At 35.6% G+C, this 11,399-nt stretch overlaps 1 protein-coding gene across 2 annotated transcripts; it reads right to left on the reverse strand.

Moving 5' to 3' along the window:
- Window positions 2,187–8,764, reverse strand: LOC109834080 (glycerophosphodiester phosphodiesterase GDPD6-like). 2 transcript variants are annotated; one of them, XM_020401980.1, is made up of 7 exons: window positions 8,665–8,764; window positions 8,209–8,580; window positions 6,440–6,514; window positions 5,379–5,488; window positions 4,007–4,225; window positions 3,503–3,658; window positions 2,187–2,664 (listed from the first exon to the last, which is right to left on the reverse strand). In XM_020401980.1, the coding sequence occupies exons 1-7, from the start codon at window positions 8,678–8,680 to the stop codon at window positions 2,422–2,424; spliced, it is 1,191 nt and encodes a 396-aa protein (XP_020257569.1). In that variant the 5' UTR covers window positions 8,681–8,764; the 3' UTR covers window positions 2,187–2,421. The 2 variants fall into 2 exon arrangements, with proteins under 2 accessions (XP_020257569.1, XP_020257570.1); XM_020401981.1 differs by having other exon boundaries at window positions 2,482–2,678.

Below are 11,399 nucleotides of genomic sequence, written 5' to 3' on the forward strand. Positions count from 1 at the left end.
TCGGCTGGTCTCTGTACTCGGGCAAGAGTAGCAGAGCTTCTGCTCAGACGAAAATGGTTGTCCGAAAAGAAAATAATAGTAGTCGAAATTTTAAGAGAAAAATGGAGGAGAAGAGAGAAAGACTTGTTGTTGCTCTGATTTTTCCGAGGAGGAGAACCCATGTATATATAGGAGATGGAGGCCAAAGAGCCGTTGCTCCAAATCCGCACACGTTACACAGGATCCGCGGAACTCCTCGCGTCATCTCTGCATCCGTTACGAACAAGTCAAAAGGAATCACAAAACAGTAAAAGTAAAGACTTTCGATCCAATTCAATTTCCAATGTGGGACTATTCACAAAGACAAATTTGCATTTTCATGAACAATACATCCAACATGTCATGCTTATAAAAACCCTGGTAACACTGGATGCACCGGAGCACTCCCTTGATCATAGGGCCGTCGGGCGGATTCCTCTCGATATCCTTTTCCTGTCAGTTTTGCCAGAATAAATACAAATCGTATCTCGTTTGTATTTTACGATTAAATAGTGGATAGAATTTGATAGGGCTTATAGTGGCTAAACAATTGAGTTAGATATTAAAGGTCTTCAAATCAGTTTCAGGTGCAGTGCATTAAAAGTTTGGCTTTGAGTTAGATATTAAAGGTCATCAAATCACCACCCAAAACTAATTACAGTCTCATATCTACTATTTCTGACTTAAAAGCAAAAAAAAAACACTATTCTTGTTATGATATGGTTCATAATATTAAAAATTTTGTTCCTCCTATAATAAAATTTTCAACCTTAACTAACCATATAGTTCGCGTTGTAATGATTTTTCATACTCTAGTAAAATTAGTGAGGTGTCATATTCTCATACGGATCATTCCAATTCTCAACCACTTCTCAACCCATGTGAATGTGGGCCTCGATTTCAATGAGTGAAGTAGAATATGTCACCTCATTACCAAGCACAAAAACTTGTGTTTGGTACCAAGCATACACATCTCTCTCTCTCCCCCCGCCCCATATATATATATATTTTGCATCAGTTGCGCAAACTCTTGATAATTCACTTGTCCATCGCCATCCAAAACCGCCTCTCTAATCATTTGTTCCGCCTCTTCCTCCGTCAGTTTCTCACCGAGACTGATCATCACATTTATTAGCTACAAGGACAAAGCAAAATAGATTAACTAAAAATTTTCAAAGAGAGGCAACAATCGACGGCGAGTTAGGGAACCTGAGATCGGGGGCGGCGGTGTCGTGGCCGAGTCGTGGCGGCGGCGGCGTCGTGGTTGGGGGCGAGACTTGGGGGCGGCGAGACTCGGTGGCTTGACGGAGTCGGGGCTGGGCTCGGCGAGACTCGGGGGCGTGGCGGCGTGAGAGAGATCCCTCCGAGCGGCGTGAGAGTGAACTTAACTTTTACCAGATATTTCACAAATACAAATCTTTTCTAGCTCTATTATAAAAAATTGATAAAACTAGCTAATTTGTGTATTATTTTGTTAAGTGGTTCGGAAATTCACTCTATAACTAATAGTAAAAAGATTATCGCTGAAGTTTTTATAAATAGTTATATATAAAAATCATATTATCAATTTGGTGACAGATATACCTTGGAAAATAATACTTGCAGCAACGTGCAGGCTTAATACTAGTTACCACCTAAACTATTAAATTCCTCTATGTTTACGCCCATGAATTATTTGTCTCCACATTACTTATTGAACTATCACTTTTAGTGTCTAGTTACCATCTTTCATTTGTTACTTTATACGCATTTTAAATGGATTTATGAGAGAGAATGTGATATTTCAAGGGGGTGTAAGATTGGTAATAGTTGAAGAGGAAAACAAGAGATACATTTCATGTTTCGGAGGGTAACATAAGATTAGAAATAATTCAGGAGGTATGCAGAGACAAATTTATTAATCTATGTGGGCAAATAGGGATCACAGCCGAAAAGTTTTAACAATCTGGTCAATATTGATATCCACATTGATATCCGCATCCGGATCCAGACATTCATTGATATTCATATTCGTATATCTTCGTATTTGTATCCTTGTTTTTAATCATATCAATTTTCTTCTTCTCTGTTCACCCTCCCCTCTTTCTAAATCAATATTGGCGTGAATTACTAACCGTTTTGGGTTCGTTTCAATTCAAAGCCAGCGTCAGCTTCACGATGTTTTCGAATTATTCTAAATCAAGAATTCTGCTTCGTTCATAATTTCATCAACCAACCTATGCATGGCTGTGATACATTATAATCAAGTTCTTTACATTTTCTAGTATGACCAATTGTGGGCGGTAAATCATAGAATAGTAAATTCTTTTGACTGAATGCTTTCTTGGCTTTTACAAAAGGCTTTCATCTTCTAATTGCACGGAGATGCATACGCCAATGTCATGAAGGCAGGCAAGTGGGAATTTATACTCCCCCCTTGAAAGAAGAGATCATGAATGAGATCTTATGCAATAAGTTGGATGCACCATTTTCACCTTTGCTCACTGCAGCTGTCCATTCTTGATACTTGTGGAGGCTCCCGGTGAAATCAGTGAATAATCCGTCAACCTCGACCTTGTTGATCCAGTAATCGTATTCTTCATATGGATCCTGGTAAAAATTCAAGTGTAGGAACTGGTTCTCGTTCCTGTAAGTGTATGGATGTACCTGAGATGCCAATGCTAAAAAAAATTTAGCTTTTTGATGCTATAAGCATTAGTCACCAGGTGAATATTAGGGTGTTTTTGGTTAGGAACAGTTAGAACAACAATTGCATTTTTTACAATATTATTTCAACCTCTGCTGCTGGAACACTGCTCAATTACACAACCCTCCTATTTTAAGCTTTTTTTTTTCTGCCACAACTTTTTGGAGTTACAAGTCACAACAGCATCCAACCACACACGTATTTTAAAATTTGCATGTACTTGGAACACACACAGCTTAAAATTTTGAAGTCGGATGGCGACGTGTAAAGAAATGATTATCTAGATGTAACTTGCGCATTTCGAAACTTGCGCATTTCGAAAGTACAATACACACTCCTAATCCAATTTCATCATCACATTGCTTCATCTTGAATTTTTTTATAACTAAATATGCTGCTAGGAAGTTGACAATTGGATAAATGTTGTGTCGACCAAATTTGTACCCCTGTTAATTATTAAGTAGATAATTAATAATAGGAGACACTAATTCCATGCTTCCCCAGATCACTAGACAAACTCAGGGCCATATATTACTAATAATATACAGTTTCATTTCTTTTTCTATTTCACACGCTAGACTACCAAAAGAGGTAGATTCAGGGATGGACATATAGGACAAAGCATAAGATGAATACATGACGTAAAAAAATAAACATTAATAAGAATCTCACATGCAGTTCATCATGGTCCATGAAAAACAAGAGCAACATTTTCTATCCAAACTATTTGGAGTCAGCTGAATAAAATTTGAGTGCAATTATTGAGTACCAAAAAACACACTTAAAAGAATAGCAGACCTGTAAATCATGAGCATGGGCTTTTGCAACGAGATCGGAAGGCGTCGTCAAACAATTATTCTCTGGAGGAACTACCGTGTCTTTCCAGGGTCCAATTCCAACTACGTAGTCTTTTATAAATGCTAAATAACTGTCCGACGTAATCTCCCAGTATGACTGCACCAAAAAAGCCATTAGTCAGTACAAGAGGACAGCACTATAGGTAGTACTAAAAGAACTAATAACCATTGAAAATAATCTAAGTAATTTTCAATAATCTTAAGTAATTTTCAATGATCGTTTACATTTCAAGGGCCCCATGTTATTTTTTTTGACTTAATATGCTGGCATAGGCTTCTCTAACAATTTAGAACTTCTCAGTGTGGTAAAAAATTTCAGCTGTGAGACTTCACATACGAGCACATTATATATTCCATAATTTATGTTACCCATACAAGATAACTCTTCTAATACAAAATACAATACAGAGCTACATATGAATGAAATGATATTCCAGTACTAGACCTGATTTGTATCCTGAGTTGGAATCGTGATATCATCGATCAAGAGGACTTTGGGTAAGTCCGTGAAGTTTGAAATATAAATAAGGGAAGTTGGTGCGAAGGACTGTACAAATGCTGGTTGCTTTAGCCAATCTTTTGACTTATATGCACCTTTGTACCCATACTTCAAGAGCGTCTCTACAAACTTGTCCTCAAATTTCTTTCCATTTTCCCATTTGACCTGTTACAAATAGGACATTGATGGTTAGAGTCGTGCAAAGTGCATATAAGAGCCCAACAAGCTATATCCATGTAGGCCTTAACTATTAACAACACCATAAGTCCATTTTATCAATGAACTCGAGAAAAACTTGGCATTTCATATATAACAATAATATATCATATTTGGGAAAATATAAAGTGATAAAATTTGCAAGGAAGATATCCTGTCGGGACAAGATCATGAAAAAGAGGCCTCGGATTCAAATTTTCATCACTTAATGTTTCAGGCTATGACCTGTTCTTCCCAAAGAAAAAAGATCATGAAAACTACATAACAGGAGATGGTAAAACTTGTGTGTAATGAAGTTTCATTTTAAATAATGAGGAGACGCGTTTATAAATTTTTCCATTTGACTTCTGCAGAAAGCTAAGAGTCTAAACTTGATGCGCTTTTTGAACATACACCCTTGAAAATTAACATTTTGCTTACATGTCCTCAATAGTTTCTAATGCATGTATAACATTCAAGCAAAAGTAAATTTGTATAATTTTATTTAAATATGGTTATCTCTTATTTATAATTAAACAAAAATGATAAATTATGATTTAATTATTTAAGAATTCAATTTTCTGGTAGAATAAGAGCATGAATATACTAGTTAGAATGTTTTCTACGATTCCTAAGGCTTATTCTTATCATAGTTTAGATCGAATTCACTCAATGTTGTATAATCGTTGAGCACTCCTTAAAGTAATCAAAGTTCTAAATGTTATGCACTTATCCTGTATATAGGTCTTCAAATTTCAAGTCCTTGCTTTCGCCATCTACTATGTAAGTAATGAAGTTAATAATAAGTTAGTATTCATCCAGATTTACTAAGATATGCATGGATACTAATGTCATGGGTACATCTTTAAATTTAATATATCTCAGAGGGCATATACACAATTAGAAGTTATTGAGGGCTAAATGAATAAAATGTTATTTTTAGAAGGTATACAGGAAAAGAAATCAAACGTGGCTGTGTAACAAACACCCAAAGAGAGCCTCAATATTATTACTCGAGAAAACACAACTAAAAAAAAGGCACATGAGTAATCATCATTTTTAAGGAATCAACCTTTCATCACTAACAGTTCGCAATAGTTTCTCTTAATTGATAATCACTTACATGTTGATTGATCAAAATTGGGTTCTTAATCTCTGGGTATATCCCCACAACTCTGTCAGCATCTAGTGCAATTGCAATAAACTCTTCAAATGTTATAATTGAGAACTTCCCTGCAGGGAATGCATGAATAAGAATAATTAGTTATAGCTATAAAGTTCCTGTCTATTATAGCTATAAAGTTCCTGCCAATGTTCTGCTTAAAGAATGTTCTGTTTAGAGGGTAATAACAAACAAGTCGGTTAAAGACAAAAAATTAAGAGGATGTTCTTTCTGTTGCTGCTGGGAAAATGTCTCCCAAGTTATATTCTATCCACCATTGTTTATTTTCAAAGCTTTTTGTCACATCCACCCAGTTATATCAAGATGTGCTTTACATATTGAAATAAATGAAACTGCTTTAACAACTTGTGATCCCGAGCCTCATAAACTTCTGCTCGAAAAGAGGCAAGAAGAACTAATTGCAGACGCTATACTTACAGGCCATCAAACAGAATATCAGCAACTGAGTGTATACACTTCATAGTTACACATGCCCAACTTCAGTGCTAACAGAAACTGAGGAGTCAATTGCCAACCCCATCTTTTTTAATTGTAAGTCGAACCAGAATTAAGCCATGAAGACACATTTGGAAGTTGAATAAAAGTGTGCAACGTAAACCAATCGAGTTCTTTCCTAACGAATACTAACTCTGGTCTAATTGACTTACGAGTAATGAGATCCATTTGGGCAAAACGTAGACCTGCTTAAGCCAGAGTGGACTGAAATTCTACAACATTTGACTGTTGTGCAAGTTAATTCCAGAAATTTTGCAGTATTTGCTAACCAAATATAGCCTCAAGCAAGGAACATAAGTTTCTGATAAATGACATGTCCACTGTGAATAATTTATCACATCCATTTTATGGTAATACACACATCAGAAATAGACAAAAACCAATAAGGTCCAAGGCGTTCAAAGAGACAACACAAGACTAACTAGATTGTAAACTATGATTAGCATTTGGAAGACATGGCTACAAGAAAATGTCCAGTAGTAAATTTTATTAGAGATGCAACTAACCGTTATACTGCTGATCTCGAAACTTGTACCTCTGCTTCACCCTTAGTGATTTAAGTTCGGCAAGTGTGAAATCCACTACAAAAAAAAGAGAAAAATCATCTAATGCACCATAAAGAAAGCTGCAGTTAAATATTCTTACTTCCTTTTACAATGCAATGTAACAGATGGTACCTTTAGGGGTTCATATTGGATTGGTTTAAAGTTATAAATAAGATATCTAATACCTTCATGCTGCATCAGAGGAGGGTTAATATAGGTGTGCAGGAGGGCACACCTACAAGAACTTCTGCAGCATACAGTCACTAAGTAGTGATAAAAAGATAATAGCACATTATATGGCATGTTACTCATAAATGTGCAACCTTTATTCATCACAAAACTGTTACAAGATAAAAGCATGTTATCCCGCCTTCAAAAGCTAGTTAATTTACAACCTTTCTTCTTTTCTTTCCCCTGATCAAAGGTTGTAACATGGGCTTGAAGGTGGACTTCTGACAACCCTCTCCTACCTCATATACAAACTAAGTTAGGCCTTGGGGGTTTTTATAGATTCATTAATTTTACTTTATGCTGTCCTCCTATGCGTGAACAACTAAGTGCTTTTTGCTTCTTTTGGAGGAGATACCACAGAGTAGTGCAAGTGGGATTTGAACTCCCATCTCTTGCCTAATGCAAAGAGACTATACCTCTACATAACACATGCATGCGCATGCATGTGCACATGCATGCGCATGCATGTGCACATGCATTCACACACATACGTATCTATATGTATATGTATAAAGTTGAATATACACATATTCAGATAATGCATGTATGTTCTATCATCATATCTGGAGTTTGGAGGTTACCCGTGTAGTCGTGTTCACTACCTGTGTCTATGTCAGAACACAATACTCATATCCACATATGCAAACAATGTATTCAATCTAACATCTTAAAGCGGATAATATTTACCATATTACATTAGCAATAGTTAGTTATAATTTCCAACATGTTCTATTGATTGTTAGAAGTGTCTCGACTCTCGCATCCATTCAATCAATGTGTGGGTTTGGTCTAGCAAAGGCATGAAACGGGATTTAGTCCCGTATGGGAAGAATAGCTAGATGCATGTGTTTAATATGTTTGGGCTCAAGACTCAGTTAAAGAATAATCATTTTGAGTCAATTTGTATAAGTAGACTAGCCTACTTCGTATCCGTCCATAGGCCTTTGCATCCCCAATAAAATGGTATAAGAGCTCACGGCTTCGGTGGGCCTTTAGATGCTCTAATTGCTTCAATACATTATTAGAATGGCACGTGATGCTACATATGGCTGTTGTGTGACATAGAAGAGTTTTGGTTACCTAGGGTGCACATGTTGTCCCGCTTGCCTCAAGTGTGACTTCATTCATCTACTAAGTACTAATTTGAGACACTATCTCCATCAGCCATAAGTTGAACTCGATTAGGTCCGAGCCAAGGTGCACATTTGTATGGAGCGTCCCACATCCATTCAGCTTAACGCGTGGGTCTGGTCTACCAAAGACACGATATGAGATTTATTCCCACGTCGGGAAAACAGATTACCCAAAATGTTATGATCCAAATAGTTATGCTAATCCATATCCCTTTATCGAACTTTGCAACGGACAGTGATACTCAATTTTGCTTGTTTTGTTCAGTTAGTGTCACTACATTAGTGAATCTTGACAATACGAAGTTTTATCAAAACACACACACACATCAGATATATCATCATATATAGAACATGAACTAGACATACCCACGAAAAAACCGGTGACATTCTCCCCTTGAACCTCATAAGTCCTCTCCCTACCCTCAAACTCCTTACGCTCACCAACATCAGTAGTATCATCAAGAGTAACGTCATGAAAGCAAACCAGCTTCCCGTCTTTGCTCGCAAGGATGTCGGTCTCGATGAAATCGGCCCCCTCTTCGATGGCTCTCATATAAGCAGCCGCCGTCTCCTCGGGGAGCTCCCCATTGGATCCCCTGTGAGCGATGTTGAAAGGCCTAGACATCTGCAGAGGCTGCTTGTCCTTGAGATCAAGCTTGCTGGGCAAAGGGTAGAATGGCCTCCCGATGGTCTCCCCAGTCGATGACAGAACAAGAAGAAACAGCAAAGGAACAAACCCTAGGATCATAACCAATCAATAAAGTTTGAATCTTTATCATGCAAATAACAAGAAATTGGGAGATTGAAACGGACAAATCTTACAAGGGGTAGCCGTCATTGATGGGTTCTGGGCTCCGATCTCTTTGTTTCTTGCTCTACTATTCTTCTTCTCGCTTGTGACCTGGCTTCACAGTACTATTGCTTTCCCGGGGCTTTTATGTAAAGTTTATGGACGACGAGGGGGCGTGCGAGAGAATATTCGGCGGGAATAATTGGGGGGAGCTAATCACGTGATTAGCTTAACTAAAGGAGGTGTAAAGAATTGTAATAGTTGCTTATACACGTAATCTACGATTTTATTTGTCTTTTACATAAAGGGGTGTCTGGTTGCACAATTTTATAGAAAAGTTTTCTCAAAATGTCAGACAATGATAATTCTGTAATTAAAAATTTTCTATAGATTTTCGTAAACTGTGTTTGGTTCAAAAAAAATTACAGAAATATTTTCTGTAAAATACAAAAAAATACCAAAATTTATAGAAATTAATTTCCTCTCAAAATGGACGAAAATCACTCAAAAAACTGACACCACATTGACACGTTTCTATAAAGTTGACACTTTTCTATAAATTTAGGGGTGTTTGATTCAATTTCTACAAATTATAGGAAATCTTATTATTTTCTATAATGTTATGGGCCATTTTCTTGTTTTGAACCAAACAAGCAAAGTAAAAAAAACAAGAAATTTTGTACTTTTTGACTTCTCAAAACTTTTCCTATATTTTTTTAAAAAATACAAGCAAACCATATTTTAGATGGAAAACATTTCCTATAATTTGTAGAAATTGAACCAAACAACCCCAAAGTGGATATTTATAACTTGGAGCTAATCATGTGTAATTAGATTAATTAGAGTTAATCTAAATGTTAATTTGTCTTACGCAAGCAAACAGCTCTGATTGCTTTAATATTCTTTTGTTACTCAAATTACGTTACAGCATGAACTCGTAATTCGTCTTTTAAGAGACCCTTATCCTGTCTATTGGTATTGATCCAACAAAAAGAAATTCCAAAGAGACTAAAGAATGTATATATAGTTTTTTTTTTTATAAATATTTTAATTGGGAGATAATCATTTGTGATTAGATTAACGTTAGCCTAAAGTTTTAATTTTGTCTTATACAAGCAGACCGTTCAAATTCCCTTGTGATTTTTTTGTGAATTAAATTTCGTCGCCCCCATGAACTTCGTCCTTTGGATGACTCCACCTTCCCTATTTTTTGACGTAAAAAATGTTAAAATATAAAAAGTTGACTGCTATTTTGGTTGGATGACGTAAGCTAGTATTAGAAGCAAAAAATATGGTTTGTATTGGTAAAACAGAATGGAACTGTGTTTTGTTAAAATTAATAATAACCGTAAATGTTTGCTTTTAGGGGCTGTTTGGTTCGCTATTATAAGGGGTAAAAAACTCAGAAAACCCCTCCACGTCAGATTTTTAGCCCTCCACGTCAGCTTTTTTGTTTCCGTCCATTTCTTTGTGCCGCTTTGGTTCGCTCGAATGGAAGAGGGAAAACTTTGCTAAAATCGCCGCCAACTAAGATTTTTTTCCCTCTCCGATTTCCTTCCCCAACCAAGTAAAATTGATGAAAACTCTGCCACGTCAGATTTTTTTCCTTCTCTGCTTTGTTTACGAAAGTTTTCCTTTTTTTTCTATGCGAACCAAACACAAGAAAAATAAATACATTGGTTTCCCACCATTTTTTATATGCGAACCAAAGTAAAACAATCTATTTCTTAGAAAAGTTTAAAAAACTCAAAACTTGTGTTTTTTTACATGGAATTGCATTTCTCTATATCAAGGAAACGAACCAAACAGCCCCTTACGGAACTCCCATCTTTCTACAATTACAGTTATAAAAAAAATGCTTCCTTTTAATAATTAGTGGAGCTGTGAGGAAATAAGCATTAGTACTTATAATTATAGCTACTGTTTATTTTATGTAAGGCTTTTTATAAATTAGTTCCTTATATCTTTCATATTTTTAAATTTATCCTTGCAAATAATCGAAACTATAGTTTACTCTCTCAATTTGTATAAGTTACTCCATATTAGTTCATGCTAAATTGCAATGCGGATTGGATGGAAAATATTATATTTCTAATTTAAGTTTCTGATTAGGATTCGGATCCTCTCTAATTAGACTGTAATTTAAGAGGATCTAATTCTCTCATTAATCCTGATCGTTCATTTTTACTTAAAGGGAAGAGATTACGCTATGTAGGATTTTCACTATTGCAACCATTGTAATGAAAACCAACTATTTTGAAAACTACTCTTACAATAGTGAAAATCCTACCTGGCATAATATCTTTCCTATAAATAGAAATAAACGATAAATGATTGAGAAAATTGAACCCTCTCAATTAACCACTTAATTGGAGAGGATATGTATTATTCTGGTTATATTATTTTCTTTGAGTTTACATTCAAATTGAAACCTGTTTAAATGGTCTTCTTCCACCTAACTTATTTTCCATAAGGAAGAAGAAATTTTGTAAATTTAGCCGGAATGATTGAATCGAGAAAAGAATGATAATCTATTATGTTTACTCACTAATGGAACTAGAGTTGAGAAATTTGACCGAAAAAACTAACATAGAGATTCATTTAGGATAACTTAATGAATTGAAAAACTAAATAACAGTTTCAATGTTTGAAAGAATAATTTAAAAATATGAAAGATAAAAGGGACCAGTATCTAAATGTCATTTTAAAAATTATGAGTATAAATAATAGGGAAAATTGCCTCTAGCCCCCAAAACGAGTGAGAGTG

The sequence above is a fragment of the Asparagus officinalis genome, chromosome 3 (genome assembly GCF_001876935.1).
Source record: "Asparagus officinalis chromosome 3, Aspof.V1, whole genome shotgun sequence".
NCBI classification, from domain to species: domain Eukaryota; kingdom Viridiplantae; phylum Streptophyta; class Magnoliopsida; order Asparagales; family Asparagaceae; genus Asparagus; species Asparagus officinalis.